This window comes from Octodon degus, unplaced genomic scaffold (genome assembly GCF_000260255.1).
Source record: "Octodon degus isolate 3935 unplaced genomic scaffold, OctDeg1.0 scaffold00004, whole genome shotgun sequence".
Classification (NCBI taxonomy): Eukaryota; Metazoa; Chordata; class Mammalia; order Rodentia; family Octodontidae; genus Octodon; species Octodon degus.
In genome coordinates, this window is record NW_004524580.1 from 24,404,973 (window position 1) to 24,416,367 (window position 11,395).

The following is an 11,395-nucleotide window of genomic DNA, read 5'->3' on the forward strand; positions in this document are numbered from 1 at the left end:
AGAGAGAGACCGACTCTTTAGGAAGTTTCATAGAAATGAACAAAGTTAATAACAAGACAGAATCCCTTAGTTCTCCCCAGTGCTAATGGTTGGCATCAGCAGTCACTGATGATGGTTTTACATTGAGCTGGTCCACACAATTACTATACTTGAAATAGTATCCTATGGATTTTTAATGAAGAGTAAACTCCAAATATTTTTGCATACTTTAAGAGTTGAAAAGAAGCAGGAAAAAAACCATAATTAACACCACTATCATTGACTTTCTTTCCCATGAAACTTAATTTTATACGTGGAGAGTACCGACAGTACCAGCTAAGACAGCATGCTGTATATTCAGTTTTTCTAAATACAACTGCTCATGATTTATAGTAATCTACATAGGAATACAGACAATTTGAAAAAGGCAAAAACTGCAATTAATACTCACAGTAATCCATCTTTGACTTAGGGCAATGCAAGCATTTGTCAGAGTCATATCATAACTGCAAAGATAAAAATATTAAAGATTAAGCTTTATAAACATGCACATGCTTTTGCATAAAAGCAGCTTTAAAGCTACAAAACACTTAAATTTCAATGATCCTTTTAAATAAAGGTACAGAACTCCAATGTAACAGAAATAGGAAATTTTGCTTGATTAGTTACTATTGGCCTCATTTAATTACTGCAATCCAAGTAAACACACTGACACGGACACTCCTGACTGTCCTTCCCAGAGAATGAAAAGTGTCTCAGCACAATGTGGTCACGTACTCGAGAAGGGTATGACAAAGCAGCTGGAGCCCACTGGACACTCAGTGCTGCTGGCAGGAGGAGCCAGGCCCTAAGTCAACGTGACGAGCATGGACTTGGCTTTCTGATGTTCAAACTCTCTCACTGTCCAACCAATCTGCAAATGCCTGTTAGGGGACAGGTGCTGCTCTAGATGCTTGACCCCTGACAGTTCAAAATCATTGTGTGAGGTTTTTCCTTTTTGATTTTTTCTTTTTTTTTTGGGGGGGGGGGAGGTACCAGGAACTCAGCTCACGACCTTGCCCTTGCTGGCAGCTGCCGTGCTGCTTAGCTATATCCTTGGCGTCACGCTATGATTATTAAGCAAAGCGAGTTAGACTAATACGTGAGTGTTCTTAACTTAGAAAATAAATGGTACATGTCTAGTAACGGGACAGAACATGCCATGTGTGCAAAGTTCTGATGAAACATCGCTCTTTGTCCACGAGTCAGATATGTTGTCCACAAGTCAGATAGGCGTGCTGTGAAACGTCTGAATCAGGGAACCGAGAGGCACCTGCCCCTCAGGGCCTACAGGAACTAGCTCTGATTAGAAGGCTCGCTGAACCTGCATGAACGAGAACTGTGACTGGGCTCCTTGCTTGCTCTTCAGAAACGAGTGCAGAGGGGTCAACACATTTCCCTGCGCCGAAGCAGGAGCCCGCCTAGCCACGAGGTCGCTGGGCTGTGGCTCGCCATGTGTCTGCCTTGAGAACAAGCAGGACCAGAGGACTGTGACTGATCTTCTGCTGGGACGTTAGTCGGCTCTAATTTGAACAACAGGACAGGGAGAATCCTTTGGCTGGTAGGATTCTTAGTGTCCTGAGACTTCCTTCACGGAGTAATTGAAAAGTCAAGGGTGGGCCCCAGGAAATGAAGCAGCCCTATTTACAGTGAAGTCCTGAGAAAACGCATGAACAGAACCAGATCTGAGCCTTGCTCTCAGGGTACTTGTACTGTAGTTCAAGGAAGATTTTCATGGTCACACAAATAAATGTAAAGTTACAGGTGTGCTCCCCTGTATGAACGTTACATGCGGCACTAGGCGACTCTTGACCTGGCTGGGGAGGTCAAGGAATGCTTCCATGAGAAAATGGTTCCCAAGCTGAGGTGGCGCTCCAGTGGAGAGAACACATTCAGGTACAGACAGGTGTAGTTTCAGAGACTCAGTGAAGCACAGGAAGTACTGTTAGCACTTTGTGGTGCTCATCAAAGCAGCAGATGCAAACCTTTTTCATAGCAAGGATGGTCTTGTGGAAGACAATCTTTCCACAGATGAGATGGGATAGGATGAAGGAGTGAGGGTGGTTTTGAGAGGATTCAAAGGAGCATGCAACCTAGATCATAGTTCACAGTAGGGCTTGCACTCCTACGAGATTCTAATGCTCAGTGATCTGCCAGGAGGCAGAGCTAAGGCTGTGATGTGAGCAGTGGGGAACAGCTGTGAATATAGATGAAACTGCATTTGCTCCTCTTACTGTGTGGCCTGGGTTCTGACAGGCCACAGATGGGTACCAGGCCATGACCTGGGACTCCTGCTTTACAGGATCTGGCCCTATCTAAGACCAATGGGATGCCACTGAAGACTGCTAATCGGGCTGGCATGATCCATCTGGTCTTCTGAAAGTCTGCTCCAGCTTTGTCTGGATAATGGAGAAGAGGGTCAGAACGTACCCAAGTGTACAACTCAGAAAGCAGAGCACACTTCCAGGAGGAAGTGGAGATGTGAGACTGAATTTGATGATGATGGAGTTGGAAATACTTAAACATGTGCAAAGAATGAGAAGACTATGGAAATCAGAGGACTTAGAACCAGCCTTCCCAGATGCAGTGGATCAAAGTGTTTTCTGTGATGTGCAGTTTTAAAAGAATTTCTTTCTTTAGGGTCCCTGAGCATATGAATACGTTCAAAGTTTTCCCAGTACTCTGACACTGCTTAGAAGCAATCTTAAGGGATCTAGAATGAACTGAGACCCCCCCACCCACCCAAAGGATCCCTTAACAGCAGGAATATTAGAGAAAAGCCTTTCAAGAACTCATTTCCCACCCACATTTCTTTAATTTCACATGCATGGCCAAAGGCATATTTACTCTTTAACTTTCTCCAACTCCCATTTGCTCTAAGCAGGCCACTGAGATCAGTCTCAGAAGAGTGTTGGCTTTAACATCCACACTCACTTCTCAGACTCCTTCCCTCCTTGTAACAACAGCACGCTATGGCTTCCTTAACCATGAACTGACCACCACACTAGTTCTCAGGTGGGGCTCAATTAAGGGTCGAAACTTTACTTACTGTAGTCCTCTTTCTTATTATCACTGGGCTGATGTTCACATCTATAGTTTCCTCACCCACACCATTTTATAAGAAGAAAATACTTCCATGTCTATAATTATTCGAGTGGACTAGATCCTTATACATTTCAGCATGGGCATTTTTAATTCCTTCTTTGCTCAACTGGGGTCAGTCAGTTGCCAGCAGGTTCTACCTCTCAGCTCCTTCTTTCTTTTCCCAGTGCCCTGGCTTTACTTCAGGCACTCATTACTGGTAAGACTGTGGTGAGAATTAAAAGGAGCATGTATATGGTGGTGCTTCTTAAACTATGAAGAGCTAGAAAAAATATGTAAGGCATTATTTTGGTGATTTTTTTTTTAGACAGCAAAAAAGTTTTTTAGTAATCTGTGCTATTTGCCTGTTTCCAAAACAAAATATGGAACAGACTATAGAAGACACGCTTTCCCAGCTTCCTTAGTCTGTGGCCTCCAGGACTGCCTGGCCATGGAGGGGCCCAGTGTGGTGGTACACACCTGTTATCCCAGCACTCTGGAAGGCTGAGGCAGGAAGATTGTAAGTCTGAACACAGCTGGGGCAACTTAGGAGATCTCGTGTCAAAATTAAAAATAAAGGGCTGGGATGTAGCTCAGGGCAAAGGCCATGGGTTTGATTCTCAATACCAAAAAAAGCTTTTTCTTTTTGAGATAAGGTCTTGCTATGCTGCCCAGGCTGGTCTCTAACTTGTGGGCACAAATGATCTTCCTGCCTGGCCTCCTCAAATATACAAATGGGATGACAGGCACATGCCATCAGCCCTGGCTCAAAATGTTATTTTTCTGATTTTTAAAAAGTTATCTTTAATATAAAAAAAGAGAGGAACTTCAAGGCCCTCAAAAAGTTTTAAGGAAGGAACAATACTGTGATCTAAGTCTCTGACTGTACTCAATAGCTACTTGCAATGAGTGGAACTTATTCATTTTTATAAATCATGGAAATCATTCTTTGGGCATCAGGAATAAGGTCTAAATCACTAACAGCCAGAGGAAGGCATCTATCTGGGGGATTTCAGGGAGTAGAGAAAGCGTCTTAGCAGGTAAGCACTTACTTGGGCTTGATGGGAGGCAGCCCCGGGGAGTACAGCCAGGCATTCCAATCAACCTGGTTGAGAATATCAACCTGTGAACAGTCAGAAGACACCAAGTGATCTTTTCTGTAGGGAAAAAAGTCCCAAGACAAACTTGTACTTCCTCAAATCTACAGTTTTTTTTCTGTCAGGTTAAAGTAATTTCCAAGTCTCTTTTCTTTTTAAAATTAATACTATTTCTAATTGTCAAATCATCGCTGTGTACATTTATAGGGTACAATGTGGGGTTTTAACACATATATACAATGTGAAATAATTACATCTAGCTAATTAATATATGTATCACCTCATCCAAGTCTCTTTTCTAAAATAAATTTCTATATATTAGTATTCTGTTAAAATAATTAAAATAGGAAAGTTAAGACTCAACTAAGCAAACCCCAAACCAATACTACTATTAAACAAAAGTAATTCCATTTATCCTCAGAGTCTATAAATAAAATCATATTGAAAATGAAAAAGAAAACTTTTAAGGCCCAACCTTATCTTTAAAGTGGGAATATAGGAAATTCTTCCAGTCATCAGTGGTTATGCTCTTGTAGGAAAATTTCTCCACGTAAGCCTTTAAGAATCCTAGGAAAACCTCTATGGGTAAAAAATTCAAAAGGAAAGAAAGAAAAAGACATCAATTCATACAAGGGTAATTTACTTTTGTGATCGGTAATGAACACTCAGAGAACACTCAAAGAAAGAGAGCTCTGAGAGGGAAAGCAGTCAAAAAAGGAGGTAGGATGTGAACTAGGTCTTGAAAAAACGCAATTTGGTGGAAGGGAGCGACAAATCCTCTTTTCAGATAAAGGGACGGTGCACGGAAGGGACAGAGCAGGAGCACATACAAGCTATATGAGAACCCTCGTGTAACAGGGAGGAAACAAGGTCAGCCAGCAAGAGTGGGCCCAGCGCAGGGAGGGCCTTCAAAGTCAGTCAACAAAGAGACCACCTCCACGACCATCGGGGGGAGGTCACACAAGCTCCACACACCTACATCTGAAATACTGACGGTATTAAAGGCATGTTGGGTTTATGTGTACTGATGTAAATCTCATAGGATGTGAATGCTGACAATAAAGAACAGATGCAGAACATGTACTACAGTAGAATCCTCTTATCCATGGGGAATTACTCTAAGATCCCCAGTAGATGGCTGAAACCACAGATAACACCAAACCCTAAACTACTGCACTCTATTATTTCCTACACACTCATACCTGTGCAGATTTAATAAGGCTTAGCAAGAGATTAACAGTATTTAGTAATAAACTTGAACAATCATAACAATATGTCATAATAAAAGCTATGTGAATGTGGTATCTCTCGCTCTCTCTCTGAAAACATCTTAGCAGCCATACTGGTTGTCAGGCCGGCTGGTTACCATGGTACCTATGTAAAATATTATCTTTTGTTTTACTTATGAGTGACACCAGAGCATAGAAGTAGTAATCAGGCAACCAAAATATGCCAAAGAGAAGCCAGCAAGTGCTTCCTTTAAGTAAAAAGCTTAGCGTTCTTGGCTTCGTAAAGAAAAACAAGTCATATGCCAAGATTGCTAAGATCAACAGTAAAGACAACCCTACCCATAAAGTTGTGAAGAATGATGGTAGTTTTACTGTGTGACTGGGTGCTGGTTACTTGCTGGACTCTGGTCTGTTACTCTTATTAATATCTGTTTCACCGAGCCTTTTCCAACAAGTATGTATTATCCTAATTTCTAAAACACTAATATACAACGAGGTTGCTTTTTTTTTTTTCTATTAAAGTCAAGCAGTATTATACAGAACCCAGTGGTTATTTAAGTTTTAGAGAACATTAAAAAATGATAAATAATTGTCTAGCAGAATGAACTGGAATACAGAATAAAATATAACATCAACTCACAAATATCTATTTTTCATTTTATCTCCAAAAGAAAAAAAAAAAAATCAGAAAACAGCCAGAGCTTACCTGGTCCCCCAAGGAGTTGCTCAAGGTGAAAGAGTAGAGCAAAGCCCTTCTCATAGGGCACCGAGGAATAGGCTACATCAGGGTCTACATCTGTCAGATCCACCACCAGCTTGGTGAAAGGATGTGCCTCCCCGAAAGTTTTTATCTGCATGACATGAAGTAAGATAGAGGTTCACACGTGGAGACGGCATCACCACGCCAACAAGCCAGTAAGGAAGTACTGCTTCATGCAGTGACATAAACAGGATGCAAACAAGCTGATAATTAACAATATACTCATATGTTGTAACTGTAGAAGTCTAAGGAATGGCTATTTGTACTCTGGGAGGCTGAGGAAGGGGGATCTCATGTTCAAGCTTAGCTTGGGTAATTTATGGAGCGACAGATCCCATCTCAAAAGTAAAAAAATCTGAGAATGTACCTCTCAGTGCAACAGCCTAGAGTTCAACCCCTACTATAGGGGTGGGGGGTGGTGACAGGAACAGGAGAATGGCTGCTTATGTTGTAGCCCTGATGTTTCCTGCCCAATAATAGGTTTTATTCTTATCAGAGACTAGAAAAATAATTCAGTGTCTCAGCAAATTCAGTTTTCAGGGGACAGTTCTTAAGTATGACATTGTATTAAATAAAATTTAGGCACAGAGCAGCTGTCACAGTAGAGACTCAGTGAGCTCCCAATCCAGCCAGGTCACCCACCAATGAACGATGCTGTGTCAACAGCCTCTGCTGCATTTTCCATATCTGTGTGCATGGCTTTCAGTACTTTCCAAACCACATTTTTAAACAACCACACAACTTTGAAAGAAGGTTTTGAAAAGCCCAACTTACTTACCGTGTTCTGCAGTTCTCCCCATCCTCCCAGAGCATGAAAATGTCTGAATTTTTCACCAAACAACTGTCCACAAATGTGGCGTTCCAAATACACAGTATGCCCTTCATTTAACCTGAGAAAAACATTTTTAAAAAAATTAAAGCCTTGTCATGGTTAAGAGAAAAAGGAAGGTTAATGATCAAGGTATTTTCTATGTCCCTCTTGTGGGGCAGCAGTCATAAAGCTTAAGGACTACAGTCTCAGCTGGCAGCCTGTGTGGCTCCCGGGAGGTCACTCAAAGCAGTCAGTGGACAGCTGTGGACAACTGTGGACAGTTGTGCGCAGCCCAGCCCAGCCTGGCATGCAGCAGCAGGACAAGTTCACCACCACGCTGGTTTATGTGTATGGTTTCTCTTACATGAGCAACCCAGCGTAAAAAGAAATAGGAAACAGAGACAGGTCTTTTGCAAACGGTAAGGGAACCAAGAGATACAAGGGGGTGGGGGGAGACACAAGGGCTAGGGTAGGGGAAGGGGAGTAGGGGAAGGGGACCCAAGAAGAATGAGGATGTGTTGTGCCCACATATCAACTCCTCATAATGAATGCATTCGTTATATACAGCACACATGCACTCATCAAACATAAGCTGCACCAGGAACTAAGTAACAAGCATACATTGAACACCTACACTGTATTTAGCACTGTGATGAGTGGCACAGAGTTAAAAAGAAATCCCCACCCACCAGAGGGGCGGTAACAGAAAAGCAAGATTTGCACAGAAAACATTCAGAGTGGCGAGAAGCAGGGAAAGAAATCAACCAATAACAGGAAAGAATTTTTAAAAAATCTTACCAAAAGTGATCCCAGGTTTTGTTGGTCACTAGATTTCCTGTCCAACTATGAGATATTTCATGTGCAATAACCTAAAGAAAAGTGTTAAGCAATGAGCAGTAGAATTGATTACCTAAACTTTATGCTTTTCTTAAAAATTTTATGTATTTGGTGCAGGGTCTCACTATGCAGCTCAGACCCGAAGTAAGCCTCCTGTTTTCAGCCTCCCCCGGCCATGCCCAGACTTGGTGGCCACTCAGCGCACCCAGGAGATGGGCCAGCACAGCACGCAGTGCTGGGGAATTGAACCCTGGTCCCTGCACTTGCCCTAAGCAGTTGCTTAGTCTGCTGAGCTACCTCACTGGCTGATTACCTAAACTTTTTTTTTTTTTTTTTGTGGAACCGGGATTGAACTCAGGCCCTTGTGCTTGCCAGGGAAGCGCTTATTCCACTGAGCCATCTCCCCGGCCCCTGATTACCTAAACTTTAAACAGGATGCTATTTAACCATCTTTGTCCTTTCAACTCTTCATTCCTCAGCTATTTTAAAAACTTATTCATGGAATTACTCAGTTTAGCAAAATAATACCAGAAACAAAAAGTATCACATAGTTCAAATTAGAAGAAAATACTAGGTTACATGGATACATCATGGCATTAATAATGCAAATAAAGGTATTTCAGGAGCATACAAAGAGATCAAACCATAAATTCTTCTCATCTTTTAAATCTACTTGTTAACATAATGTCTAACTCTTTTTTTTTTTTTTGCCAAAATGAGTCATGTATTAAGCACACATGTTATGGACAAGGACTTTCCTGGAAGGGGTGGGTTAAGGAGGTTTAGTCCCCTTCTCCAAGGTGATTAATGCCTATTAAGAATGTCAATCACTGCCTTTCATCCATAGGGGAAGTATATAAGTGAATAGTACTTTTTTTCTTGAAGCCTGGTCTTCAGTGAATATGCCTCCAGCTACAGTTGTCTTGAACATTGCATAATGTCTAACTCTTAAGACAAACCCCAAGCTATTCTTTACAACTATATCTTCAACATAAAAATAGATACTTTAAAATCAGTTACTTAATAGTTCTTGAGAGCAAGACGGTCAGAAATTTCAACTTACATTGGACAATGACTTGTCACCTGCCTATAAAAAGAGAGAGAGAAAACATTTTATTACTTCAGTAGCCAAATGCGGGGACTATCTAAATCACGATCGCCCTCCACAGTTAATATTCTGGCTTTGATTGTCACTGTCCTTTTACTATAGCACTTTAAGGAATTCAAAAAAGATGTGCAATGAAGAAAAAAAACGCAGGGCTGGAACCCGGCACCATTCTCTCTTTCTCTAATTTTAGCCCATTTTTCTAACACCCAGAAGGCCAGTGTATTTGTCCCTATTTTCCAGGAAACATCCCTGCTATTTCTACTTTATATATCCACTCTTAGTTACCCAGCACCTTCTTGCTCTCCTTATTACCTGAAATATATTTAAGAGCTTAGAGTGCTGTAGCTGTCCTACGACGTGCTTCACTTTATTGTCCTAGCTGGGGCTGGGGACTTGGCTCAGCGGTAGAATGCTTGCAAGCTGCAAGCCCTGGGTTCAGCCCTCAGCCCTAAAGACAAAAACGTAAACGTCCCTGTTGACCTAGCTGCTGCTCCATTACTCGCAGCTGCTAATCGCTAAAGCAGCTGACAGGACGGCTCAGATGCAGCAACAGGCTAGGGAGCCGATCCCGCTCTACACATGCTGCACTCGGCTTCTGCTTCCTTTCCGAGCACCTGTATGCCAAGCGCCACTGGTGTGGCTTCTCTGTGCCCTGACACAATTAATCAGCAGACTGCTGTTCCACAGCATCCCTAGCCCAAGAGTCCCCAAATCCCCTGACCGTAATACCGTAATACTCTTATTCCCAAACGTGGCCAAATCATTTTCCCCTTCAAAAATAAACTTATGGGAGCCATAACAGCAATTCAATTAAAGCAATGATTATATAAAGAAGCAGAAATCTTTTTAAAAATAGTACTAGGGGGCTAAGATTCTTCCTACCTAGGCTTTTTTTGAGATCCCAGCTTCTGAGGAAGAGCTGTTTGCACTTACCAACAGGGTAGGAGTTACAAAAGTAAGGCAAGGGTTCTCCATGCCGCCGTAAGGGAAGGAGGGGGGCAGGACCAACAGGTCATACTGCCCCCACACGTAAGGGCCTCCCAGCTTCTCTGCGATTTTAAGCATGGACTCAGTCTGAAAATGAATGCAGATATATTCATGGGTCTGAGTTATTATCAAAGTAACTTCTTAAAAGCACAAATTACTTCATATGGCATTTACAAGTTCATGATTTTTATTTTAAAGAAAATGATAAAACAAATATAGCAACCAAAACTCACATAAAATGAGACACAATTTATTACCACGATAATTTAAATGGCTCACCTCAGAAAATTCATAAGCAGACTTCTCTACTTGCCCTTTCTCAGACCACACCAAAGTCCTTGGGCCAATTTTTCTGCAAAATTACAAAGCTTAGTGAAAAAAAAAAATTAAGGCAAATTATCCACGTGCCTCTAGGTGGGACTTGTAGTCTTGTACAGGCTCTTATGCAGTACAGGAGGGCTTACTCTGTGCTTACGGGGAGGAGACGGGTTTGCTGTCCCCTCAGCAGACCTGCTGCTGTACGCAGCGATGGACACGCGGCTCTCCTAAGAGACCGTCTCAGAACAGGGGTGACACAAACGTTTACAAATTATACATTTAAAAGTTAGATCACTGTACGATTTTAACAATAAAAAAGTCCCTGGAAGAGACAACTTCCCGGGGGACAACTCGCTTGGGCCCTTTCTTCTGTCCCTCTCTAGGACAGGAGCTTTCTTTCCCCCAATAAATATGTTCTGCTCTTAAAAAAAAGTTAGACACTCTTATATAAGATACCTATAGGAAAGAAAGGAAATCCTGTTACATGCTACAACATACATGAACTTTGCGTACTTATGCTACTTGAGAGAAGCTGGTTACAAAAGGACAATGACTAGTCTGGGGAGATAGACCAGCGGTCTAAGTGCCTGCCTGGCAAGAACAAGGACCAGGGTTCAATTCCCGGTACTGCATGCCAAGCCAGCCCCAGAACCTCAGGTGCTCCAGGCCAGCCCCTAAACCAGGAGCGGTGCTGCATACCTGTAATGCCAGCACTGGGGAGGCTGAGACAGGAGGATTACTAGGAGTCTGAGCTGCATAGTGAGACCCTGTATCAATCAATCAATCTATCAATCAATCAATCAATCAATCAATCAAATTTTTAAAAAAGACACCGACTGTATAATTCTACTTTAGGAGCTATTCCAATTCATAGGAACAGAAAATAGAATGGTGGCCACCACAGGCGGGTGGGCATTTGGTACATGAGTAGTAAGTTTCGGTTTTGTACAATGGAGATGTTTTACAGCAATGTTGACTATACTTAATACCACTCAACTGCACGCTTAACAATGTCAATAAAAAGACAACAGAGAACAAACAGAACTATGTATCATTTGTACAGTGCTAGAACTCAAAAACATCTTTTCCATCTAAATTTCATTTTTAAAATTTTATGTGACATCAGTCCCCAAATAAGATTTTGCCATC

General features: G+C 41.9%; 1 protein-coding gene across 3 annotated transcripts in view; it reads right to left on the minus strand.

Moving 5' to 3' along the window:
* Positions 1-11,395, minus strand: part of Lta4h (leukotriene A4 hydrolase) — a 37,228-nt gene that overhangs the window by 8,479 nt on the left and 17,354 nt on the right. For all 3 annotated transcript variants that reach the window (XM_004623803.2, XM_023716560.1, XM_023716563.1), the window contains exons 7-15: positions 10,208-10,280; positions 9,875-10,015; positions 8,897-8,920; positions 7,795-7,865; positions 6,964-7,075; positions 6,132-6,276; positions 4,672-4,775; positions 4,152-4,222; positions 431-485 (exon numbers count right to left, since the gene is read on the minus strand). In XM_004623803.2, the coding sequence (XP_004623860.1) occupies positions 431-485; positions 4,152-4,222; positions 4,672-4,775; positions 6,132-6,276; positions 6,964-7,075; positions 7,795-7,865; positions 8,897-8,920; positions 9,875-10,015; positions 10,208-10,280 (796 nt within the window). The remainder of the gene's footprint in view (positions 1-430; positions 486-4,151; positions 4,223-4,671; positions 4,776-6,131; positions 6,277-6,963; positions 7,076-7,794; positions 7,866-8,896; positions 8,921-9,874; positions 10,016-10,207; positions 10,281-11,395) is intronic.